Consider the following 12,990-nt stretch of genomic DNA (forward strand, 5'->3'; position numbering starts at 1 on the left):
AGGATCTTGGGGTTTTTTTACACGAGTATTAATGCCGTGTTGAGTACTCAGTTAGCTCTGGGTTCCATATTCTCTATCAAGGAGTAAGGTGTTGGGCACCAGGATTGATTAAACATTTTGGTACTGAGGGAGATACATGGAGATAGCTTGCCGTTTGTTGTACACTGGCCAGACATTTCTGCTGAAAGTAATTGCCATTGAAATAGGCTATGTGGGCATAAAACTGTATTTGGTGTTAGTGCTTTTGAAATGAATTGTATACGTATATCTTGCAGAACTTTTTGCTTCAGATTAACTGAAACCTCAGGAGGATAATATGAAATTAGTTTAATTTCTGTTTATAGTTGCAACAGTTAAAGAAGTAGTGGATGTTCCATTGAATGTATACCTTTTTTTAGTTGAAGCTCAGTTTTAACAAAGCCGTGGTAAAAAGCAAATTAGGCTGTATAGTTTTGTTATGTGGGCTCCACATAGTAGTCACTGTTTCTGTTCAAGAAATATGAAGTATTCTATCCAAATTCAGGACCAAATTGGTGCCAGAAATGGGGGAAGAACTGTCTTCTGTCTGTTGTTCTTATCTTTTCCAGATTCATTACCAGAATGAGTTAATAATGAACTAATTAAAAGCACAGTCCATTTTCACTGGGTATGTTGATTTATAGATTACATCTACAGTGTCTGCTTTGTGGCTGTGTCCATGAGAAGGTACTTTTTTAAGAAAAAGGCAAGGGCAAGCGAAGTCAAGAAATGCAATGTTCCCTGAAGATACCTGCTAACGTTTGTTCAGTTGTTATGGGTAGATACTTTATATCGGTGCTTTTTTCACCCCCTTGTTAGAGCGCTGTTCTTTGCCATAGAAACTATGGATATTCTTCAAATTGAATTTTTTAATCAAGCTAAATGTAATTAATACTTATTTTCAGAGGACCTGAAAAGACAGAATGCAGTGCTGCAAGCAGCACAAGATGATCTGGGACAATTGCGGACCCAGCTGATGGAAGCTCATGCTGAAATGGAGAACATCAAAGCTATAGCTACAGTATCTGAGAACACAAAGCAGGAAGCTATCGATGAGGTGAAGAGACAGTGGCAAGAAGAAGTAGCTTCACTACAAGCTATTATGAAAGGTAACAACCAGGCAAGCTGCTGCTGCTAAGATCAGACACCTCTTTAGTATGTGTTTAGTGATTTGTACTTCTCTTGCAGAGCATGTGGATAGCTGCTTTTCATGGCTTGGCAAAACTGGGCTACAGAAGTGATAAGGCATAGTTCCAAAGCTTGTGAAAAGGAGCTTGGTGGTTCTTTTCTGGTAATATGGGGATAGAATTTAGAAGTAATCATGGCAATGGGAACACCCACATGTACACAAAGCTTTTTTGAGGGACTATGAATGTGATACTTCATCCTTCCACGAAGATAAGTATAACGCGTATAATTTGACAAGTCTGAAAACAGCTTTAGGCTGACAGCATGATTCTCTTCTCTCCTTCTCTGTAAACATAGTTCTGCTGTCAGTTAAGTGTCCCTGCAGTACTATCACATGGACTTGTCCACAGGCTAGTGACTGAACATGCTGCTCTGTATCAGTCGTGGGTCTTTTTTTTTTTCTTGGTATTTCTGAGCTATTCTTTGTTATGTTTGCATGTTGCACAGCTGTTGATGTTTCTGAGACAAGCTATGTGCAAGGAACAAAATGCAGGATGTAAACTGGGGACAGCCTGTCACCGTAATGGGCTGTTTTCTTAAAGGTTCACAAACAGGATCACAATATCCTGAGCCTGCAGCCAATGGTTTTTCCATCACAAATTTCTGTTTATTTATGATCTACATAGCTACATGAACCTAGATCAAGGCTCAGGTGTGCCAGCTGCTGTATGTATGTAAACAAAGACAGCCCCTTACCTGAAGGGGTAATATTAATAATAGGGACATGAAAGGTACGTGGAAAGTTCTAGTTCCTTTGCATTTTGGACTAAATAAGTAGGGGTTTGGTAATTTGTTCAGATGATATGCTTGGAGGTACAAAATGTGCTGTTAAATAGGATGTTAGACATGTATGTTGGTTTTGAAATTTGGAGTTACACAGTTTTGGGGGCTTGTTTGTGTTCTAGTGATGGTACAAACTGAGATGGTGTTCCTTTGGATTTTTTTGCTTATATAGTTGGGGTTTGAGGCAAGAGTCAAAGGGAAGAGAGGGGAGAGTTCACTGTTGTCCTCGTTTTGATCAATTATGATAAATCGTTGACTAGTTGGAGATGGAGTTCCTAAAGCTCTGTTTTTTTAACATACTTTGAAAATAAGTTTTGAAAATGCTGTTTTATAGAGACTGTTCGTGACTATGAGCTCCAGTATCATCACAGGTTGGAGCAAGAGCGAGCTCAGTGGAATCAATATCGAGAAAATGTGGAACGGGAAATAGCAGAGTTAAGGCGGCGACTGTCTGAAGGTCAAGAGGAAGAAAATCTAGAAAATGAAATGAAAAAGGTATGTTGAAATCTAGTTCTCCGATTTTGTTTGTTTGAAGATACACTTGTGTGGTTTCTACGCCCTGCTATAATTCCTCAGAAATACACATAGCCTTGTTCTGTCAACTCTCAGCTCTTTGTTCATGGAAGTCATCGTGACCTAATCCTGCATTTGAATCCATAAAGGTATTGTACCTGATTGTGTGGATTCAGTAAGAGGATTGCACCTGAGAAGGTGGTAAGGATTGGCCTTCAGCTTGTAAAAACAGGAGGCCTTGTAAAGTCTCTTGTCATAATGTCAAATGAACTCAAGTAAAGCCCCCTTTAGATTTTCCTGGAGACTTAGAAAATTTCTTTTACTATTCTGCATCTTTACTCCTTTTGTCCCATCTTATTAACTTCTTTTGAAGTTTTTAGTGGGCACTATATCTAAATGTCTTTCGTCTTTCTTTAAGGTAAGCCATGTTTGTGCAACACAATGCTACTGGCTTCCTATGAAATACAGAACCTTGCTGTCACAAAACAACAGACTCTAGATAATGAAAGATAATTGACCTGGAGTTTGGAAAGATTTTGTTGTTGTTCAAAGATCTGTGACTTAGAAGAGTTCATAGAAGTAGATTGACTTGCCTTGTGTTGAGTTTGGAGTTGTGGGGGTTTTTTTGAGTTTGGAAATTTGGTGTATTTCAGGCAGGAAGGAAATTGAACCTGTCATAATAGATCAATGTTTTGAAATCTTTGTTTATCAAGTTATAAAACTTGCATTTAAGTGAATGTGCCTTCTCAGCAGGCTTACAGTAGTCTTCAAGGTATTCTAAGACAATTTTAATTTAATAAATGATCTCGTATTCAATAAAGGAGTAGACTAACATCTGCTAATCTGCCACATCACTGCAATTCCTTGTTTCTGCTTATTGTCAGTAGAAGAAATGCAATATTGAATATCATAAACATTCCACATTGTAAGTGGAATAAACCTATTTGCCAGTGTTCTGGCTACAGAACTACTGCCACTGGAATTTTAAGACATCAGTTGTTTTTAAGAGAAGGTTTTAGCCCTATTAAGAGAAACAAGACTTTGGTGGACACTGGAAGGAAAGTTCAAATTTGGATCAGTGTGGTAAGTCCTGTAGAAACAACCCACAAGATTCAGAGTTCATAGTGTAAATGTCCCAGCAGTGCATTACCAACAAACTGCTGATGAGAATTTTCAGAAAACGCTCTCTTTTTGACTGAGAGAGTGTCTTTCCAATAACTAAAATCTCACCCTTTTTTGTTTTTTATCTGAATGTACTGATCATGTAATAGTTGGAGTTGCAAGTTGCTCAGATGACAAAGCAGCTCTCCTAAACTTACTGGCTTTACTATGAGCCAGTTAGCACTTAAAGGTTTAGTATAGCAGGTAAATAACATTTTCAACTGTACCCCTTTTAAAAGGGAAATAACTACTCCTTGTGATCTTAAAGGAAACAGTGATCGATTTATTAATCTGAAAGCTTTATAGGCCTGTAAGGTGGAGGGATGGGTACTCTATATAATATGAGGAGGAGGGGTAAATCTGGTTTTCAGAGTGCAGCTTGAAGAAATTGCTTAAACTGCTTTGCATGAGGTTTTTTAATCATCTTTGTCATTAAACCTGTGAGGTTTTTCCTCAGGGAGACGAATAATTAGATCAAAATTAGAAAAAGGACATTCAATTTCACTTGAAAACAAACAGGCAAATCCCAAGCCCCCCAAAAGCTGTGTTTGGCTAGCAAAATAATGAATACTCATGCATCAGCAGTCAGTACAAAAGGAGGAATTTTCTTGATCACTTGGGATATGCTATTTGAAGATTTGTGATCAATTCCTCATGCAAAATGGTATTTCCAGCCAACAATGTTGTATTCATCCTCCATCTTTATATGCTTCATTATAAGGATGGATTTATTTTATTTTTAGGCATTAACTTGGAAAGAGTTTTTAAAAAATATCTTCATCTTCTAGCCAGTTCTAAGGAATCTTCAACAATCTCAAAGGAATAAACAAATACTTTGCTTTTTGGGTTGTAAGTAGATGCTGTACCAGCATATAATACCTCACGTTTCTTAAAACCAGCAGAAAACCATGCTATTGTGTAGCATTCTGAATGAGAGGCGAGAAGAATGGACAGAACAGAGACAAGATTGCAAGCTGTATGTTTCAGGCCAGGATGCTAACCTTCTTGGCTCTCTTGACTGGATAATATCTCAGTTCAGTTGTGTTCAGTCTGGCTATAAAATCTGTTTTAAACTACAAATAAAATCCTTGAAATTTAATGCTTAATAATTGCTAACAATTATGCTTGTTGTCTGCATACTTTTTCCCCTGAAAGAGATGAAAGGTAGATAACAAATGTTGCTCCAAATTCTGTAAGTATCTCTTTGAATTTAAAAGTTTATTTGGCTGAGTGTACGGTTCTGGTATGTGTGCTATCAGGCTTGCAGTGTGCCTGTTATTTATCCTGGTTTGCGAGTGCTTAGAGCGGGTGGGTACTGTTCGGATAAGCATCCTATTTTGAGCTGTATTTACTAGATTGTGACTACTTTGCCAGAGGTATCCACATCTAGTCTGGGAACCTGGCATTTGGCATTCTTGAGCATCCCCTTGTCAGAAAGAGCCTCTCTGGTGGAACACATGCACTTGTCTGGAAGCAGCTGTTTTGCTTTTTCACGTAAATATATTTCAAGTCGCAAATTGCCAAATCTCTGTAGAAAACCAGTGTGTTCTGTGATTTTTATCATAAAGCAACAATTTCTAAGAAATCTGTGCTGAAAACTTCATGTGTATTCTATAAATCTCCCTTCCCAACTCATAAAAGGTAAATACCTTGTTCTAATGATGTGTGCTTACCTAATGATTCATCTTTCAGAAAACGTATTGGTGATTTATAAAAATCTCTCTATCTTCCTGTTACGTTGTAATACCAGATAGAGTTTGGGGTTTTTTTTATTATTATAGGTGCTAAAAGCAGTCTAGCCATAGCAGCATGTACTTCCGTGGAAGTTCTCTGCTTGGTAATGACTGCACTCCCACTGGACAATGACTTGGTGGGGATGGGTCTTGCCCACTGACAAAACTTGGCTGATCCCTTTTTATGTAGACTGCATTTTCCATTCAGGAAAGGATCTGGTTTGCTGTTGGAGCTGTGATGAATATAAAGACTCTTCTTAGCACAGTTGTGTCAAACTCTGAGCAGCAGAAGTCTGCAGAACAGGTATTTTGCATATAAAGAGAGCAAGGACAAACCTCCTGTTATGAAGTGTACTTACTAGTCAGAAGGGGAAACTGGAAGGGGAGAGTAATGTGTTTTCTGTGACAGAGTTGGCTATAAAGTCTGATCTACAGCAAGCTGCTTTCATTGGTAACGATAAAGAACAGTGGAGTAGATTTAGAGGAACTTTAAATGGTTTACTCCTACTTTAAAGAGAGATTCTCAAATTGTGTCTGTGTGTTTTCTGCTTGTCTTGTTTTTAAGGAACAAGTTCAGGTGCAATATTGCCTGAGATTTCCCCAGCCAGGTTTTTGTTCTTTTGAAAATGTTGGTTGGAGTAACAGTAAAGGACATTCCAGATTGCTGTAGCTAGCTGTCAGGCTGGCAATGCAACGTTGTGTGTGGTGACTTGGACTCAGTTTTAGCACGTTCTCTCTGTGGAGTCATCTTCATGCTGTGGTCTGCAGATCCTTTGGGGCGTATTCTTCAGCTGCTGTGTGGGGGGAAGCAGATTTTGCTGGGGCAGAAGTGGTTTGTATGCTTGGTTTTTGAATAGGTGATGAATAACTACAAGCTGATAATGTGTAAAACCTTGGTCTTTGACAGTCCAAGTTAGTGTGGCAAAAAGTTAGAAGGAGAAAAACGTTTTAAGGATCACACCTCTGGAAGAGTCTGAATAGCACCTCATAACACAGGAAATGTGATGCTGTGACGCCTCTTGCTGCATGTGACGGTATCTTAATGTTGCATTTTTCAACAGGAAATATTCTCACTTTATTAAAACTTCAGCCTCAATTTGGAAGTCTCAGTACTTCTACTTTACCTTCAAAAGCAGACCCAGTGACCAGCACTCACGTTGTTAGCAGATAGCAGCTATTCTGAGTGTTTAGTTCAGTATCACACGTTACCAATATGTTGCAAGCATAGTGGCAAACTTCGGCTCTGCTTACCAAGCAGGAAAAGCTAGGGTAACTTTCTGTCATATGGAATTTGATACAGTTTTGACTTTGGCTGCTGTTAAACAGTCCGGTTTTGCTTTTGGGGAACTTTCTGTTTCTCTGAACTGACTGGCTCCAACATGGACGCATTTGTTGTTCTGTGTTCGGTGTTGAACCGTGTGAAATCAGGCTGGTGATGAAACGTTCCTGCAGTTGTAACGAATAATTAGGAAAAAGCTTTTTCCAACAGTCCTACAAATGTTGGGCTATCTTTAGTCTGTATGAACTGGCTATAGGTAGCATTAAATGAATAGAAATTGTACAAGAAATTAAATATAACACAGTCATTGAAGTTGAACTCCTGTTCCCATCAATTTGAAAAATGTGACTGAAGGGTTGCTGGCTGCTGGTGATGGGATATGTATGTGCGTGTGACACCGTCACATGGCCCTGGTGTTGAATTCACTGTGTCAGGTGATGTCCCTTGCTTTCCTCACGGATTTTATCTGCACTCTTTGGATGAGCAAACTAGCAGTGACAAAACATAGCAGAAGTGAACGAAACATGAAGAAATCTAATTTTGTTTTGTCTATAAAGTTTTCTTTAAAGCTTTTTAGAGCCCAGGGGCCTGGTAACATTAGTATAATTGCAAGTACTGCAATTTTATTTTATTTCGCCTATTAATTTTAAGTTTAGAAAACTCCAATGGTTAAAAATATTATCTGTTTTTCTTCCTGAAACTCTTGTTCAGAATACAGTTGTCAGTAAGCTTACCAGAAACTGAAAGTCAAATGAGTAGCCTCCAAGACCTGCATTCTAGTCTAGATTTAAAACAAGACATGAATGTTACCTTTTAGCAGCTGTCTTTGGTCAGGTTAGCAAAACTGTCATCTTTTGAAAATTCAGCTTTGGGACACAGTTCTCTGCTTTCCCTCCCCTGCTGAGTTCCTGCAGTTGAAGGTAGAGAACAACTGAGCATTTGGAGCTTCCATAGATAAACCCAACCCAAATTAAGTTGCTTAAATTCTTTATATATTGAAGAATTTTTCTGTGGTGACTATTTGAGTGTTCTGCTTGCTGTTGTGGAGTCTATGGGAGCTGTTACTTTCACTTGGAAAGTTTTTAGTGCATCCATGAAGGAAAGCCAGAGCATTTAAGAAATGGGGATGTCAGGGACACCCTTTGACATGTCCAGTTCTGAATTTGAACACTGAATGCTATTTCTCATTTTAATTCTCGCTATTTTTACCTGGCTCTTTCTCTTTTTTTTTCCCCTCTTCCTTGTATCTATCTTCTCATTCTGTTGTCCTGCTTTGATCTTTTCAGAACCACTTTTTGAAAAAATCATGCGTTTTTTGATAAATTGTCTGTATATAGTTTTGAAATACTTAATACAGTAACACCAAAAACTGATGCTACATCAGTAGTAATTTAAAGTTGAAAAATGGTCTTCCAAAATAGAACAAAGCTACACAATGCATTGCTGTGCAGATCCTTTTTCTTTTACCTTTGAGTAAGTTAATGAATGGTCAATAATTCATCGTGCAGTTCTTGTACACTTTTTTTTTTATATGTGCTATGTGGCAGCAAGTTGCAGGACAGTTAGGCCTTTAATTACAGAAAAGGGTACCTATTTTGAAATTCCTGATTGTAAATTTTCTCCCAAGTGTCAAGAGTGATAGATTTAGTAACATTCGCTTTAAAAGCAGATATTCATGGCCTAATCCCTACGTGGATTTAGAATTTAGCTGCCTTTGTGAATGGAATAATATCGGCCTGTTGTCATAGAGATGACTGCTGCACTAAATAAATAGCAATAAGATGAGTATTGAAGATGGAAGTTTAGTCAGCTGTTTTTGTTGGCATAGAGATTTTCTCCAAATGTCTCTGAAAATAGAAACTGTTGTGGTGAAAACTATGATAATATGTTATTCATAATTTATCACATTAACTTCAGGCCCAGGAAGATGCTGAGAAGCTGCGTTCGGTTGTGATGCCTATGGAGAAAGAGATTGCAGCGTTAAAGGAGAAATTGGCAGGAGCTGAAGAAAAAATAAAAGAGCTAGAAGCGTCAAAGGTGAGGTGGAGGTGTAACTGTATCCTCATTTATGTCTTGCATCGTTCTAGTTTGATGCAGATAAGTAAAGTCAAATTTTGTAAGAGAGAAAAAGGTGTATTGTGAAGCTCTACATGTGCAATACATCTTTTCTCCTGTAGCTCAAATAAATATATTTGGCCTATATGTGTTTTCCCATATTAGTTTTGAGGGTTGTGTTATGTGTGTTTGTGTGTGTCATCTGTGCTTAGCTTAAATTGCATGGCTTCAGATCTACTAATGAAAAAAACCAAAAAACCTCTAGAAAAATAGCTGCTTTGCACGTCTCCAGCAGGCCTGGCCTTTAGATTAATGTCATGGTTACAGCCACAGAAAGATTTGCATTTGCAGAATTCTTTTAATCTACTTCATTCCAGCATCTGCTTTATTTCATTTTCTAATCCTGGGCATAAAATTGAGGCAATATCACCAGAATTTTTATATCTTAAAATTTAAGCAAATCTCAGATTCATAGAAAGGGATATTGTTCATGGCTGCCAAGAAATCAATGTCAGTGATATATATCATATATATCTGGCATTCTTGTGTTCTTCAGATATGTCAGAACCCTTATTGAACTTTCTCTCCAGCTGTACAGAATAAGTAATATTTGTATCACTGTAAGATAGCTGCATTTAATATACTGTTTTATACAGAAATTAAGATGTCTTCTGTAACAAGTATTTTATCTTGAAAGTCAAAAAGGCTGATGTTGCAAGACAGCGTACCGTTTGGATGGTTTTAAGACATACAAATAAATACCCTTCTTGTCTTCTGGATCACTTGCATTTTCATTTAAATAGATGCTCATCACTTGCTGGAATTCTTTATCTTTTTTTATTCTTCTTTTTTTTATTCTTTATCTTTTTTTTTTCTCCTTTTAGTCCAGCTTGGAGAGATTTGTGTAGTTCATTTAACAGTCTTAACAGTTTCACTTGATTGAGAGTCCATGCTTGAGTGTTTTCCTTCTTCATAGATTCTTCGTGAATTGCTTTATAGGTCAAATGTTGGATATTTGAAATGTTCCTAGGAATAATAGTTCTCTAGATAGTTCTGCTTTTTCTCTTGATGCAAGTAATACTTCCTTTTCATTGCCAGGCTGAATTTGGGGAAGATGAGGAAATGTGAACCTTCTTTTCTTGCTTGCTCTCAAAATGCCTTTTTTAGCTGCTTTTTTTTTTTTCCTTCTTTTCTTAAGAAGATTTTCTTAGAACTGTTCTGTTGAATTTGGTTGTAAAAATGATAGGTCATTCTTGTCTCCCTCTTTCCTTACAGGCGAGACCTGAGTAAAATTGGTAGTGTTTCAGAACTAGGAATTGTGTTGGTTTCTCTGTCAGTCCTCTAAAATCTGAGCATGGTGTTCTATGGGATGAGTAAAACACAAACTCACATCTCTTGTAAAAAAGGGAATTATCACTTTATCCATGTTTCTAATTTATTGAGGGGTTCTTTTTAAAAAATTCTCACTTTAGGTGGTGATTCTTACCAAAGGAAATAACGTAGGCCCTTAATTCTTACATGTGGTTGATTCTACTTCATTCTTCCTTCAGTCTGAAGTTGATGATAGTCCTATTTCAAGTCACCTTTTTAGGGAAAGAATTGCTGTTTTGTATCTAGCAAGGAGATGTTTACGCACAAACTTAGGAAGTTGTTAAAGGACTTTAATCTACAGCACTATAAATAGACAAGGTAGTATTTACATGATTTATATTACTAGACTGGTATGAGGACTGACACATGCAGAATAAGCAATACATGTGGCTTTTCTGTTGGTCATGGTGAAATCACTTAGATCTGCTTGTCATGTAATTTTGGTTTTCGGTGTCAAGTATTTAGTTGGATTAGTGAAACAATGCATTTCTTTTTTTTTTTTGGTAGGGTTTTTTGTTTGTTTCCTCCATTCCATCCTTCCCAAGGTTATTCTCTAGGAGTCAGATTTCTCCCTTTCAATGGCTAAAAGACTTGCAGATAGAAGACTTGGTAACCTAGCGCAGCAGAAACTGTCCCCACCACCAATGGCAAGTTAAAGCCGAAGGGCTATCTTGAACTCTGAGTCGGTGTCTGTGGCTCATGTGCTGTTTTGAAGAAGATGAAGAACAGCTCTGTGGAGCCAGTCAGGAATTGTCTGAAAGCTTTTGTTTCCTTTAAAATAAAAACTCTTCTGATTCCTAACTTGGCAAACTATAAAACTGAATTGGGCCATAAAGAAATCTTTCAACCTGCTCCAAGCTACGATCCATTTGTAGATGCATCATGTTTGACAGATGTTTATGTAAACCCTATCTTGAAAGGTACTCACCAGAGATTCTGCAGTCTCTGCAGGATGTTTGTTCCAGATCTTTGTTAGCTTTGCTATTTAAAAAAACAAGAAGAAAAAAATCCTAATCTACTACTTGAGTCTTCCTTACTGTAATTGCTTTTCATCCTGTCCTCCATGGGCAGATTTTCCTTTCTTTTTGCAGCAGCCTTTCCTGGGTTTGAATGTTTTTCTTGTCTGTCCCCACATTTTTTCCTCTTCTTAGGCTTACGATCCATGGTAAACTCAAAGCTTGCCTCATAGTCATGTTTTCAGACTGCTGTTGCTGCTCTATTTTGAACAGTCCCCTCATCCTCTTTGGTGAAGGAAACCCAAAACCAAACACAAAATTTAGTTGTTGGCTTATCAAAGCTAATTAAAGGATTGCTTGGTTGTTTGCTGTTCTTAGCCTCTTTACCATCTCTGTGCTCAGTGCCACTGCTGTTGTGATCCAACTGTGGGAACTCTATAAATATACTGGTATGTTTGTCTTAGTAAAATTTTAATGAGTAATTTTTTCAGAAATAAATATAAATACAACTTGCACACTGGTATTTGAGTATTTGTGATTTATAGGAATAAACTTATCTTCAGCGTCTGTATGTTATCTGAAGAGATGACACTATAACCTCTAAGAAAGAGGAAAGGTCCGAGAGTGTTCCTCCACTGAGATGGTGGATTTCCCTTTTTTTATTCAGGTTAAAGAACTGAACCATTATTTGGAAGCCGAGAAGTCATGTAGGACAGACTTAGAGATGTATGTGGCTGTTCTCAACACGCAAAAATCGGTCCTGCAAGAAGATGCAGAGAAGTTGCGGAAAGAACTACATGAAGGTAACTATCTAATAATAATACTTTTGACTCTTACACTGAGGATGCAAAAACCAACACAGCTGTTACTCCTTTACTGATTTCTTATTTGAATTGGATTTAAAGAAATTGGGAGGGGGTGGGAAGCAGTATCTTCAAACGTGAAAGCCCTTGAAATGTCTACAGAAGAGTTGAATGTGGCGTAGAAAAACAAGAGCCATTCATTCTCTTGAGGGATGCTATTGAAATTCTGCGAAGTTCTTATAGTATAGCAAGCTTCCTTCTTATTAAAGTGATTTTACTGATGTCTTTTATTTGTGTACAATTATGAGCATTATTTCCGTGAAGTATTGATATGTCTCCCTGAGGTATGTCAATTCTGAATGCCTGGTGGTGGAACGGATGTGTAAATGTACATGCATGCCAGTATAGTGCAGAATTCGCTGTAGAGGAATGAAAAACGGAACCATCTGTTGAAATAAATAGAGTCATAGAAGACAGTCTTTTGAAACCAGCACTAAAAGAAATAAACTACTAGAATTCATGAATGAAGTTAAGGCATTAGTCTTCTAATTGGAAAATCTTAAACTGTAAGTAATACTTGCCTAATCACACGCCAAGTGTGGAAATTACGAAAATGTCTTATTTCATCCTAAATACTTGTTGAAGAAAGCCTGGCTGGTTTTGATTAGAACAATAATTACTTTTATTTGCAAAAATGCGTCTCATTGGAAAAGAGGTTAAAAAAATTCTGATTCAGACCAACTCTTTCTATTTTTGAATAGTCTGCCATCTCTTAGAGCAAGAGCGACAACAGCACAACCAGTTGAAACATACATGGCAAAAAGCCAATGACCAGTTCTTGGAGTCTCAGCGTTTGCTGATGAGGGACATGCAACGTATGGAAATTGTTCTGACCTCTGAGCAGCTCCGACAAGTTGAAGAACTGAAAAAAAAGGATCAGGTTACTTGCTGCTTGCTTCTTTTTTTAAATTTTATTTTATTTTTAAATATTGTAGATTTAATGTGGTATAACAGGTATGGAAATCACGTGTTAGAGACAAGTTATTTAAGTGTGTTACTATTTCAAAAAATATTAGCTGACAGTTTCAGTAGAAATTCTCCATTTGAATGACAGCTGACAGTTATAACAG

General features: G+C 37.4%; 1 protein-coding gene across 5 annotated transcripts in view; it reads left to right on the forward strand.

The window, feature by feature from the left end:
• The window catches only part of RABEP1 (rabaptin, RAB GTPase binding effector protein 1), a 52,904-nt gene that overhangs the window by 20,149 nt on the left and 19,765 nt on the right, over positions 1 to 12,990 (forward strand). For all 5 annotated transcript variants that reach the window (XR_012838363.1, XM_075771394.1, XM_075771395.1 and 2 more), the window contains exons 3-7: positions 924 to 1,127; positions 2,324 to 2,484; positions 8,593 to 8,712; positions 11,725 to 11,860; positions 12,622 to 12,800. Coding sequence is in view for 4 of the 5 variants with exons in the window: in XM_075771394.1 (XP_075627509.1) it covers positions 924 to 1,127; positions 2,324 to 2,484; positions 8,593 to 8,712; positions 11,725 to 11,860; positions 12,622 to 12,800 (800 nt within the window). In the remaining variant the exon portion in view is untranslated. The remainder of the gene's footprint in view (positions 1 to 923; positions 1,128 to 2,323; positions 2,485 to 8,592; positions 8,713 to 11,724; positions 11,861 to 12,621; positions 12,801 to 12,990) is intronic.

Source organism: Balearica regulorum, chromosome 19, assembly GCF_011004875.1.
Source record: "Balearica regulorum gibbericeps isolate bBalReg1 chromosome 19, bBalReg1.pri, whole genome shotgun sequence".
Lineage (NCBI taxonomy): Eukaryota > Metazoa > Chordata > Aves > Gruiformes > Gruidae > Balearica > Balearica regulorum.